The following is a 14,065-nucleotide window of genomic DNA, read 5'->3' on the forward strand; positions in this document are numbered from 1 at the left end:
TCCCCAACCATTTCCTCAACTCTCCCAGCATTGACAGGAAGTCAGATTCCATGACAACCAGCCATCCACCCACCCCTCACACAGAAGCGTGGCTGTCCCCTCACTCACCTCGTACACGGCGAGATCAATGCCTGCGTAAGGAATGATACCTAGTAAATTGGGAACATAGCCTTTGTAAAAGGCTCCAAAGCCTTCATGTTTCAAAATCTTCTTGGCACAACCGTATATTCCAGAGTATTGTCCAGTTTTGGCTACAGCTAGCCGGGTTTTCAAAACCTAGATAACCAAAGAGTGCAACTCAATATCATTCTCATTTATCACTGAACAATTCAAAAGTATTGATTTTATAAAGCACTAACAAATTTTATCTCTCAAGAGAAAGTCCAGGCTGCTGATAGATTCTCCCTTGGGTGTTAGTTTGACTGACTCAGGGGTAGCTCAGTCTACAAAGCAATAACAGCACCAACATGACAGCCTGAGTTTGACTCACAAAACCCACAGAAGAAGCCAGGATCGGGAATGGACAAGATCCCTGGGGAGGTAAGACAGGAACATCTCTGGGCCAATCACTGAGACTACAACACTAAGCTTAGGGCAGTGAGACACCCAGTCTCAAAAACAAGGTACACAGTGTCTCCTGATGAATGACACCTGGGTTGACGCTGGCCTCCACAGGCACATGCATGTGCGCACACAAACATGCATGTGCACATACACACATATATGTACATGCACACGCACACACACACACACACATACACACACACACACACACACATACACACACACACACAAATCTATTGGCAAGAGTTTGCAAAAAGGTTTAAGTTAAGGGTATAATTTTGCTTAGGTTTTAATCAGTTATTGGAAAATCCTAGTTGTATCCATAAAATTATCCACACCTCCCAAGTTAGTTTTGCTCTAAAGCAGGAGCTGGCAAACCCTTTCTGTAAAGGCCAAGTAGTAACTATTTCAGTCTTTGCAAGCCTCAAATATGAGGCCTGTTATACGTCCTTTGCTTTTCTTTTTCTTTCTCCCTGACTTCTTCAAGAGTAACAACAGCTGACTCTGACACAACAGTCCTCAGGTGGCCCACGATTTGCTGGGCAGCCAATGCTTTACTGGAATGGTGTCTAGTTGGTATTACTGTCCTACAACCAAATCCTCAGCTTCCATTACCGGGGTAATGGTACAAAAGCTCCCCGGAAAGGAATGAGAGTTATATTCTGTATTAGCACTGTGACAGCCAGCCTCTGAGATGTCCCCTGAGGGTCCTGTCCCCAGGAATGCTCTGCTTTGCACAATCCTCTTCCACACAGTACCAGGGTCATTTTGTGTAGCCAGCGGGGTACAGAGAAAGTGAAGCAGACAGCAGTGTTCATCCCTCCCAATCTCTTTCTCTCTTCTCGCTCATAGCGCTAAAGGAAGCAAGTGACCACGCCGTGAAGGTACACAGATCATCTAGAGAGGCTTGCAGGAGAGAATGATGTTTCCAGTCAGCAGCCAGTGAGACCCGGCAGCAGCCACAAGAGTGAGACTGAGGAGTTAGCCTCCAGAGGACCACAGCTGGCTGACGCCCTGACAAGAGGTGATTAAAAAACCTGGAGCCAAAAAAAAAAAAAAACCCTGGAGCCAGGGAAACCCAGCTGCCAAATTATGAGATGGTAAAGGCTGTTTACGCGGTTGAGTTTGGGTTAGCTCAGTACACAGGTAGAGCTAGCCGTTCATACACCACCACACAGTCAGACCACAAAGGTACTTGCCTCCATGGGATAAATAAAGGTCTGTGCAGTTGCTCCAGCCATGGAACCAGAGATGAACCTCTCAAAGGTCCCTAATTTTTGTCCTTCCTCGGTAAGCAGTTTCTTATACTGTAAAAAAGGAAGGAAGGAAGGAAGAGAAAAAGAAAGAAAATTGAAGATGCATATTAATAGCTACTTTATGGTAACTGTGCCCCTCCCAAATTCTTATGTTAAACCCTCACCTCCATTGCTATGGTATTAGGAGATGGAGTGTTTGGAGACAATTATGCTTAGAAGATATTCTGGGGCCTCAGGATACAGCTAGCATCCTCATCAGAAGGTACACCCAATGGCTTACGCTCTGTCAAACCGTGCACCATATGACTGCAGAGCAAGAAGTCAGGCAGAGGGCCATCTCAAAAGATGAAACCCACTCCTGCATTTTAATCTCATCAAAAGGGATGCTGACAGGAAGGCAAGTGACTCATTGACTATCTCAGCCAGTTGCTCCAATTCTTCAACTGTCCTGGCCTCTGCCTGTGTGGAGTGCAGGGAGAAGCCAGACCCCTGCCTTCGGGGAATTTTTGAACTGAACACTATTCCATTCACACAGCGGAACGCATATGAACAGTTTTCTTTCCAGGATGAGTCACCTAGGTAGCTTTGAAGACCTACTTAGGAAGGAGTAGGGGACAGCCTCCCTCTATAAATGGTATTACGGCATTCTAAGAATTGAGCTGTATGGAGTCACTGAGTTTATCTAATTCTAGGCTCCCGTAAGGAATTTCCTTGTGAAGAATTGGGAATGAAGAATGGGAATAAGACTGCATGCTGAGCCTTACTGGGTCAGTCAGCTAGCTCCTTTTGTTAGTCCACGGATGAGAACAATTACCTGTTCATACGCCCAGAACTTAACGGCCGTCTCTGGAGCTATTTTAATGACATTGATGCCATTTCCTCTCCAAAGAGAACGGATTCCTCCTTCCTTTACCATCAGCCGAAAGCCTCCAAATATGTTCATTGATTTGGAACCGTGAACCTAAAAGTGAAGGCGAAGAGTCACGGGATACTTCCGCACCCTGCTGACACTGCTCCTAAAGTAGGTCTGAGGCAAACACAAACACCAGGTTCTGGATGCCCAAGCCCATAGTGAGTGTCTCTGATGGGCTGCAGCGTCCCACTCACACTATCACACGTGAACACCAGGAAAGAAAGGCGTTAGGGCTTCACAGGGCATAGACAAACGCAGTCCTGCACTTGGTACTTTCCCGGATTCCACCCTGAGCTTCCTATCCTTGACTGATGTGATCCTTTCTTTCTTCCTGGTAATAAACTGAGACCATGAGTCTGTATTTTTATGAGGCCATCTAGCGAGGTATTATCCTGAAGGAGACTTTGGAAAGGCCTTCAGACGTGTGGAGATTACAATCCTAACAGATCCATTTTATTTTAAATAATAAACTTCATGATGACAAAGGAAAATGCATGCTTTCTTGATATCCATTTACTAAAGAAAACAGCCTCTCTATAAATGTCTCCCATTCTCTATAAAGCGCTAGATCCCTAAACACATTTTGGAATTGGATACATCATGAATGAATAGTAGCTTAAAATACTGTCAGAAATATTTTGTTCAAACAGTTTAAAAATAAAAAGAATGCTGCCTGTAGGTATGACAAGCACAGCTTTTAAAACATTTTAGGGAACTGTAGGGTGGTCCTGTGGTAAAGAGCACAGGCTGCTCTTCCGGGCACAGGTTTGGTTCCCAGCACACACATGGCATCTTATGGCCCTCTGAAACCCTAGTTTCAGGGGATCCATGGATATTGCATGTATATGGTGTACATACATCTGGGCAAAACCCCCATACACATAAAATAAAATTAAAGCATTCTTAGGCAGCCACTATGTTCTTCTAGGATATATGCTGGTGCTTATATAAGCTAAATTTAGAGCCATCCTCGTTAGACACTCTGCCCATTGTGGGATGGAGAAACATGAGATCTCGGAGGTTGAACGAGTTTAGGAGCCAAGGCTCTGGCTGTTAAGCTCTATCATGCTTCCTCTACTCTTTCTCGTAATGGAAATTTTAATTCTCACACCCTCGGGCTCCTCATACGTAAAAATAAAACCAAACCACCTGCTTTGTTGGCTGCTGTGAATATTAAATGGGCTCCCATCACAGATGGATGTCTTGTCTTTTCTCTCCACACGGGCAGACCAATGCCAGTACGTAACCAAGTCTGTCCAGAAACCCAGGTCTTTTCTGCTAACCTTAGATCTAGAATCACTTTTGAAATTAAAGTCTTGTCACCAAGATTCTAGACTTAGGAAATCTTCTGCTTTCTCAAGTCATAAAATCCAAGAAAATATAAGTAATTTAATGAGAACCCTATATTACCAGTAAAGTTTTTTAATTAAGCATTTAAAGTCACGGAATACCAAAGACTAATATTTAATTACATACAAGTACTAACAATGAGACATGTGCCTGATCTGAGGGTTTATGGCAGAAGAATACAATTTTCTAAGATATGAAGGAGACATAAGGCGTGCGACTCACCTGCATCATGACCTTGAGGCGATCCAAAGGAGCGGTGCTTGTCCTGGAGACGGCACCAGCCACGCCTCCTGCCAGGAGCTGCCTCCACCACTGTCCTGATTTTTTCTCATCTTCTGTGAATTCATCCGGAATAGTTAAACTGTCGCCTATGTCAATTCCCTGGTCAAATGGAAAGAGATCCCAGGGTTCTTCAGTCGCAAACAGGACTTTCTTTTTGTGTTAGAACTGCTACTGTTAGGATCAAGGTTCTTGCTTGGGATTGACAGCGAAACAAGCTGAGCGCTAAGAGTCTAGTCACACAGAACGTCACACAGAATCATCACACAAGACCGGGAACCGTCAGTTACAAAGTCCCAGGGCCACAGCTTTCTCTTTTTTTCCAAGTCAGGTGACTTTTATTGAAAGGGTAATAGTTTACCACATTTAGTGAGTCCCCATCAGTCCCTTTCCACAATGCTGGAAAACCACATGGTTGGTGACAGCTTTGACAAACTACCTAGCCAGTACCTCAGACACTCTATCACAGTTATGCCCTATACCCACCTTCTACATAGTTTGAGAAGAGTTTTATCATTATGATATTTATTTTGCAACTTAATTGTCTAAATGCTGTGGTGGGTATAACTAGGACAGAGAGCACTTTCCTAACATGTCCCAGACCCTAGCACCACACCCACAAAAAAATAACCTTGGCATAAACTTTATGGGCAAGAATGAATGGTCATAAACCATGCTGGTAGTAACGCTCTCATCCTCCGTTTGTTCCCAATAAAATGAGTTTATGATTATAACGTCAAATGTCATCAGTGATCCCCAAAGATACAATACTAAGTTCACAGTGTAAAATTTATACTCGTAATTGACTTTATAATGGTCTGTGTAAACTTAGACATTGTTACTAGTGAACAAAGCGATCCCTCGGTGTATTGAGTGGGAGTCCGAGATACTTCTCTCCAAGTACAGAAGACAAGCCCACAGGTTGAGTGAGGGGTGGGAGATCCTGCAAAAGGTCCCCAAGGACTTCAAGGAACTGACTGCATGATGAACTTAATTTATACCAATATATTTTAGCAGAATGTTAATGAATCAATCACAATAAAATTTTGTGAAGCATCAGCTGGTAGGAAATGCCAACCACAGAGTCACTCAGTGAGTAACACGTACCTCACGACAGCACTAAATCTAGGCAGCCTGCCCAAGTGAGCGGAGGCCCAAGAGGGGCCCGAGGCCATATGATCTTTAGCAATCTAGAAGCGCAGGGATGATTTTGGTAATGCACATCCTCTGACTACCAGACTTCCTGTGACAGAAGCAGCGCATGCCAATGAGGCCCAGACAGCTTGTTCATCAGGATGGGATTTCCTCCAAGTTTTGAGAAAAGCTGTATTTATGCCATCTTGGGGAGGCTTTAAAGATACTCTATAAATGTGTACATAACAGAATAGACAGAACTATAGGAATCAAATATATCCCAGGACTCTCTTCAGACTTGGCCACCCTTCCAAGGGTGTTACGGTGCTCTTGGGTGGTAACTCCTGTGAACCAGAGTTCCATTAAGGGAAAAGCGACTGCGAAGACTAGAACTTCAGTGCTGTGGAAAGGTTGCAATGCTGCAAGTCTAGAACCAACCTAGCTTAACTGCCTTTATCCCCCTTAATTTCTATTTATTGCCCACCTCTGTGTGTGACGAACATCCTTGTGACTATTAGGTAAATTCTTTGGAAGGAAAGAGTGAACCCTAGATTCCACCAACACAAGGGCTAAGAACATCATTACACAGCATCTGAGCTCCACAGTAGAAATTTCCCTACTTTGCTGTGAGCCTAGAAATGTGATGTTTCTACCAATGTATTTGAAAAGTGTTCTGATTTATGATTTTCCTTGCACCGTTAATTATATATATATATATAATTTCCATGTTATGACACTGAATTCAGGGTAATCTGAATTATGTTCCCAGGGTCCCTCATTTAGATACAGAATAAATTCCCTTTGTCTCCCTTGAGGTGAGAGCTGTCTCCTGCATCAGCACTACACCTATGGCTTAAAGCTACAGACACACAAAGCACACTTACAGTAGAGTGTTTCCAGAAACGGATAATTTCCTCAATGTCCGTCACAGGGTTAAACAAAAAGTAATCTCTCCACTCATTCCAGTCCACGGTCATGGTCCCGTCAGAGTCGATGCTGAAAGTTTAAACAGATGATTAAAGAAGGAGATAAATGAGTGATAAGCGCACAGGGCTAGCACTATTGCCTACTTTACAGAATGAAAATCTGCCTTCCAACTTAATGTCCGTACTGAATTTTAAAAACCCCTGGCAGGTTTAGGAGGTTCAGTGACAGGGCGTTTGGTTAGGAGGCATGAGGCCCTGGATTCCATCTTCAAGAAAAATATTCCACTTGCAATTATACGTTGCTGGAAATAGAATCTATTTATTACAGTCTTTTCCAGTCATTTTCACTATTTGGAGAAAACTGGATCCAAATATTACAAAAAGAGCCCACTGGAGAATGTCTTTAGCATTCTGTCAAACTCAAAGTCACTGGGCTAAAAGACACAGAAACTAGACAACAAAATATTGAACAGTGCAAATGAATGAACTCTGGTCCTTTTCCCCTCTCTCATCAGTTCAGGATTATTTCTTAAAACTCTATGCTTGCAACATTTGGGTCTAATTTTGAAATAGATTCAAACTACACTATCAATTTTCTTCTTCACCTCTTATCAATGAAAGAAAATTAGCATACTGAGCATGGTGGCACACATCTTTAATCCCAGGACTTGGGAGGCGGAGACAGATGGATCTCTGAGTTCAAGGCTAGCCTGGTCTACAGAATGAGTTCCAGGACAGCCAGGGATACACAGAAATCCTGTCTCAAAAAAAAAAGTAGTTAAATAAGTAGATAGATAGATAGATAGATAGATAGATAGATAGATAGATAGAAAGGAAGGAAGGAAAGAAATAAAACTGTTGTAAAAATATAAAAAAAGTATCACTGTCTTTTACCCCAATTAGGTCCGGCACCTCAGTGTCCCAAGATATCTGCTAGACATCTTGGCGGAAACACATCCTAACTCCACGGCTGCCCAGTATCTCCAGCCGCCACATACTTTCCTACACTCAAACCGTCACATAAAAGAACACACAAACACAATAATCCTTGACCCAATTGATAAGATATAATTGCCCACCTAAACATACAAAGCCCAATACACATCCATCCCTTAAGAATATTCATAACAACCTGTAAAGGTACAGCGTGGAATCAACGTCAGCCGCCATATTCTCCCGCCACAGCTTCTCTCCCTCTCCCTCCAGTCTCCTTTCCCTTCCAGTCTCCTCCTCTTCCTTCAAACTTTTCTCCCACCCATCCTTCCTTCTCCCCCAATGACAGGCCTCCTTCTATCCTGTACCTTCCCCCTCCCCACACCCCACCCCCTAACCTGTACTTTACAAATTCAATGGGAAGGTGGTTCTGGTGAAGTCACCTGATTCCTGAGTGGGTAGGTGTCCTGGGGGCAGTGGAATTAGCATCAAAATACAGATAATTCCAGGGCAAACAACAACATAAAACTAGCATTGATTCTAAACAATCTAATTCTAAATGCCTATGTTTTGAGTTTTGAGAAATCCTCATTTTCAATTCTAAACTTAGCGTGTTGTGTAAGTGGAACAAACTCTGAGGGGTGTTGTTACTGTTGTTGTTGTTGTTGTTGTTGTTGTTGTTGTTGTTGTTGTTTTAACAAGCTTCGTGAGAGAAAGCCCATTCTATGAGATTTTTTCCTATAAACAATGCAAAATCACACCAGACATGCTCAAGGGGCTTGGTTATGTATTGAATTAAAGTGTGTGAGGAAAATGTTTTGGTGTTTCCTCACATTTTATTCTCTAATTTATATGACAGTGACACATGCAGGTGGCATACAAGAGTGGAATTTTCAGATACTCATTATGTTTTCAGTGCCATTTCTGTTTTATGTGCTTATATAGGAAATTAGTGTTGAACTTTTACTTGTCCCAGCGCAAAGGCGTCAACACTACATATCTGCTGAGGATCCTGCTCATTGCTTGTGTTCAAAATGTATTCTGGGTTGTGGTATTAGCGGCTTCGACTTTATCAGTATTTTCTGTTTCTGTGCAATCTAAGCCCAACCTCCCTTTCAGGAGCATGCGCTAATAGGCAAATGTCACCTGAGATACATCCCAGAACTGTACTGTTCTCCAGTCAAAATATGCCCAAGTTTCCACTCTGACCCATGTCATGGGCAAGGATGTGTTCATCTGGGTGTTTTGTGATGCAGCACACAGCTGACTGGTAATGCATTTGGATCTTTTGTAGAGCTCAGAGCTAGAATTTGCTTTATTCCTAATTCTGTCAAAGGAAATAACAATAAGATGATTTCTGGCCTTAAACAAGATGGGGGGTGGGGGGACCATACTCTGTCAATCTAAGGGTTTGTCCATCATTGCTTTTTCAAATAATTAACTCTTTGTTTCGTTATGACACAAAAATTCTCAATAAAATATTTGTACATAAACTGAAGACAAGAACACATTTAAAGGATTGTGCGCTGTGATCAAGTCAGTTTCATTCCAAGGATGTAAGACACAGGGACTGGAGAGATGTGCAGGAGTTAGAGCACGAGCTGCTCTTCCGGAGGATCTGGGTTCAACCCAGCACTTACATTGTGGGGCAAGCGGACCAAGCCACCAGACAGAAGAACTGGTAAGGCTGAGCCAGCCTAAACCCTGGGATAACTCAGAACTGGGAACAGTAGGCATGAGGCCAGCCGCCTGCCAACCTACCAGATCTGGAACACGTGACTACAACACCCCACTGAGAGGACCATGACAACCAGTCACTGTAGCATACAAATCTGGAGTTCTCTATGCTAATGAGATAGGCCCCAAGTGTTTAGTGTGAGCTTCCCTTCCTTCCTGGGTATCCCTTCCCACAAAAGGTGTTTAAACCCTGCTTCACCCTGAGTGCGATGCAAGCATCCTCCATCCAATAAAGCAATTTGGACAAGCAAGGACCCTCTCCTTCATCAAAGGATGGAGTGGGGGGAGGCCTTTATCATAAGGAGGCGTGTACTTCTGGGAGAAAGCCTTCTCTCTTCCAGTTCCTCCGCACTCTCCACACTCACTGGAAACCAAACCGGATTCCACCCTGGTCCTGGGTTCAGCTATTCCATTCCTTCCTGCCACATCCCCATTCCCAACTCCCCAAGGTTCCCAGCAGCATCCTGGGTAATCCAGAGTCAGGGAACCACAGCATCCATCCCAGATTCTTCTGTTTCTCATTGGGAAAAACACGGGCTGAGACCCCTATCACAGATTGTGTGCTGTCTCCCCTGAGTAACTTGCCGACAGGTGCTCAAGCACCCCAGCTGCAAGACAGACACACAGCCAGACACTACACTAAGCTATTTAAACTACATTAAACTATTTGTAACTGCAGTTCCAAAGGATTTGACACCTGGTTCTCAGCTCTGTAGGTACTGCTTGCACATGGTACACACACACACACACACACACACACACACACACACATGCACACATACACAACACAATCACACCCACACACCAGCCAAACATTCACACATATAAAATGTTCTCACCTCTGTGGGTACTGAAAGCACTTGGTACACACATATACATACACACACACTCACACACACACACACACACACACAAACACACACGCACTAGTCAAACATTCATATGCATAAAATCTTTAAGTGGTTCTGAAAGATAGAAGTTTTAAGGTTGCCCCTTAGACAAAAGTTAGAGCAGAAGAAAGAAACTGGTCGGGCCCTGGAACTGCGATTACACCAGCCAGTTCAACAACTCTCTCCCAGGAACTAGTTGACCATACAGTTAGATTAAAATCTTAGAAAACAATCTTGAGAAGCAGGAAGTTTCTCCCAAGAACTGGTGGACCATAAAGTTAAACAATCTTGAGAAACAGGAAGCTTCTCCTTGCGATTTTTCACTGGTATTCTCGACATTTTCAAATGACGCCCTCCCTACCCCCTTGGGTTGTGGTTTCTTCCTTTAAATTCCCCTTCTCTTAGCTACTAGTGGTCGAACTCCTCTGCCCATGCGTGGGATACGAGTCTCGACCCCAGTGCACTGGTTCCTATCAATAAACCTCGTTTAAATTACAGCAAGGACTGTCTTATGTGAGTTCTTGGGGGGTCATGTCATCCCGAGACTTGAGTGAGGGTCTCCCCCCTCCGGGGGTCTTTCGGTTCAGCATACACGAGCCAATAAAGTAAATGTTGCACATAGGAGAGCCAAGGACAGAAATCACATGATAGTCTCAATAGATACAGGAAAAACATGTGACAGAATTTTACATCTCTCTATGATAAAGTCCTGAAAAGCTAGGAGCAGATTTTTATTTTGTCTCAACGTAATAAAAGCTACCTATGACAAACCTATAGACAGCTTTACATTGAATGGAGTAAAATGGAAGAATTACCTCTAAGATGCAGAACAGGCTATGGTGTTCAGTATTCCCACTATTTAGTACAGTGTCAGAAGCTTCAGCAAGAGTAGAAAGGCAAGGAATTACAAATAGGAAAGGAACAAGTCAAATTGCCTTTATTTCCAGATAATACGTCCCATATTTAACAGACCCTAAAGATTCTACCAGAAAGTGCTTTGACCTGGTGATACTTCCTGTAGAGTAGTGAGGTATAAAAGTGACATACAGACTCCAGGAGCTTTTCTATACACCAATAACAAACGTTGTAAGAAGGGAACGGCTCATTCCCAATAGCTGCAAAACAAAAGATATAAATACTAGAACCAAGCCTTGCCAAGAAAGTGAAAAACCATCTCAACAAAAATTTCCTATATAAAGAAAGTACTGAGGAGAAATGGAAGTCACTAAACATGGAAAGAGCTTCCACACTCGCTCGTGGATTGCCGGAGTTACTACTGTGCAAATCGCCATATTGCTAGAAACAATCTACAGATTTAGTTTAATCCCTAGTAAGATTCTAATGATATTCCTCACGGAACTTAAAGGAACAATCTCGAAATTCATGTAAAAGCACAAAGACCCCAAATAGCTAAGCCAATTCTAGAAGAAAAAAAAGAATAATGCTGGAGGTGCCCCCAGAACCTGATGCTAAATTATACTACAAAGCCTTAGCGATAACAGAAGCACAGTACTAACACAAAACACTTCGATCAAGAGATAGGAACAAAATACCCAGTCACAAGCACCTGGTTTTTCTCAAAAGACAGCCTCTTCAACAAAACAAATAAATGAGAAAGAAATGTAATTAAACATCTACAAATAATCTAATGGCCAAATAAGTTGGACAGTTCTCAAGAGAAGATTCATAAATGAGCAGGAGATACATGAAAAATGTTCAACAATCCTCAGCCGTCAGAGAAATGTGAATGACAACCGTTTTGACATACCGCCTACACCATTCAAAATGCAGTGGGTGCAGGAGGGAGAGGAACCTTTACACTGTTGATGAGAATGTGCATGACTATGGAAATCAACATGGAGAGTCCTCAAAAACCAATACTAGAACTGGCATGCTGTCCTACTATTCCATTCTGGGGAAGTACCCAAGGACCCTAAAGCACACCTCAAGGCACTTCTCATCTGTGCTCATTGCTGCATGCTCATAATAGCCAAGACATGGAATCGGCCTAGATGTTATCAACAGATGAAGGGGAAAATAGATATACACACAAATACATACACACATACATACACACATACACACACATACACACACAAACACAAACACACATACATACACACATACACACACACACACACATTCATACACACACATACACACATACATACACACACACATACACATTCATACACACATACACACATACACACACACATACACACATACATACACACACATACACATTCATACACACACATACACACATACATACACACACATACACACATACATACACACACACATACACATTCATACACACACATACATACACACATACATATACACTCAATACACATTCATACACACACATGCATACACACACATACATATACACTCACATACACATTCATACACAAACATGCATACACACACATTCATACATACACACATACACACTCACATACGTACATACACACTACAGACTTACATACATACACACACATTCATATACATACATACACATACACACTCACATACATATACATGTACACACATACATGCATATACACACTACATACATATACACATACTCACATACATACATACATACATACATACATACACATATACACTCACATACACACACACACACACACACACACACACACACACATCAGAGAATTGACCACTATAAAGAAGAAATAAATTATGTCATTTCAGGGAAATGGATGGGACTGGACATAGTCACAATAAGAAAAACAAATATTACATATTTTCTCTCATGTAGAAACAAGACAATTCTAAAGGTGTAACTAGAAGGGGAACTTTTGGGTGACGGAGGTCCTCAGGAGGGAAACAAGATGAGAGTTTTATAGAGAGGTGAATGTGATCGTGGTACATTCCAGGAAAATGTCACCCAAACCTCGTCCTTACCTTAGAGAGTAACACATGCTAGTACTTGATTTTAAACAAGGAAGAAAACAAGTTGATTTAGATAGTAATGACCAGGGGCTGGAGAGATAACTCAGACTAAAAGCATCAAGTACACTTGCAGGGGACCTGGGTTCGGGTCCCAGCAGATACATGGTGGCTCACAATCTGTAACTCCACTTCTGGGGAACCTAACACCCCTTCTGAGTTCCACAGGCACCAAGCACACAAGGGAAGCAGGGTTGTATACACACACACAACACCCATTACACAAAGTAGATAAAGTAAATGCTTGAAGTAGCACGGAAACCCTTAGCCCCATCTCTACACATGATGCATTGCTGTCCCAGTGCCCCTAAGGACTTCTGACAAACACGGGGCCCAGCTTGAGCACCCATCTCCCGTCCCCGCACTGTGGATATACGTGTTCACATAGACATAGACGAGAATGAAGGGGGGGAGAAACCGTAACAGGCAGGTGCAATGAGGTATCCTGAGGCAGAAGGAGGCATTTTAAAGCAGCACTCAGAAACCGCCATTAAAACGAGATAGCACAGTAAAATCCAGTTTGTCCGTTGGATGGAGGGCTTACCTTTGAAGAATCAGCTCTGCTTGCTTTTCAGAAATATTTAAGCCCAGCATCTGGAGAGACTGGACGATTTCAGAAGGCTCGATTTTCCCTTCAGACAATGAAAACAGCACAGTCAGGCTCAGAGTCTGAGAACACTTCCGAATGAACAGGGCAACGCTGAGCCCTTACGTAAGCCAGCAATTTGCTTAAACACACATTGTATCATTAATACTCAAATTTTTCACATACACATACTGTTTGATTCCGTAATCATAAAACACATTGGATATACAGTGACGTCTGTCCACATAGGAGGCCAGAAACTCCCATGGCCTTGCTAGGTGGCACAAGTGAGAAGCAACAGGAGAAAGCTTCTTAGGGACTGCTCATGTAAAAGTACTCATAGCCACATCCGCCTAAGTAAAGGGCCATTGAATATGCGTGGAGTCGTGTGACCAGGTGAAAAGGAGCAAGACATGAAGAAATTGAGCCAAAGAGAACAGGGTTCTCCGAGAAATCTGGCAGTAAAAATATACAGAAACAGCAGAAAAACAATGGGAGAGGAAAACGTAATACAA

General features: G+C 42.8%; 1 protein-coding gene across 1 annotated transcript in view; it reads right to left on the bottom strand.

Annotated features, from left to right (window-relative positions):
* The window catches only part of Slc25a24 (solute carrier family 25 member 24), a 26,989-nt gene continuing 12,924 nt past the window's right edge, over positions 1 to 14,065 (bottom strand). The window contains exons 3-8 of the mRNA XM_032897451.1: positions 13,509 to 13,596; positions 6,381 to 6,492; positions 4,306 to 4,464; positions 2,635 to 2,781; positions 1,764 to 1,871; positions 1 to 276 (exon numbers count right to left, since the gene is read on the bottom strand). Of these exons, the coding sequence (XP_032753342.1) occupies positions 16 to 276; positions 1,764 to 1,871; positions 2,635 to 2,781; positions 4,306 to 4,464; positions 6,381 to 6,492; positions 13,509 to 13,596 (875 nt within the window). The 3' untranslated portion in view covers positions 1 to 15. The remainder of the gene's footprint in view (positions 277 to 1,763; positions 1,872 to 2,634; positions 2,782 to 4,305; positions 4,465 to 6,380; positions 6,493 to 13,508; positions 13,597 to 14,065) is intronic.

The sequence above is a fragment of the Rattus rattus genome, chromosome 3 (assembly GCF_011064425.1).
Source record: "Rattus rattus isolate New Zealand chromosome 3, Rrattus_CSIRO_v1, whole genome shotgun sequence".
NCBI classification, from domain to species: domain Eukaryota; kingdom Metazoa; phylum Chordata; class Mammalia; order Rodentia; family Muridae; genus Rattus; species Rattus rattus.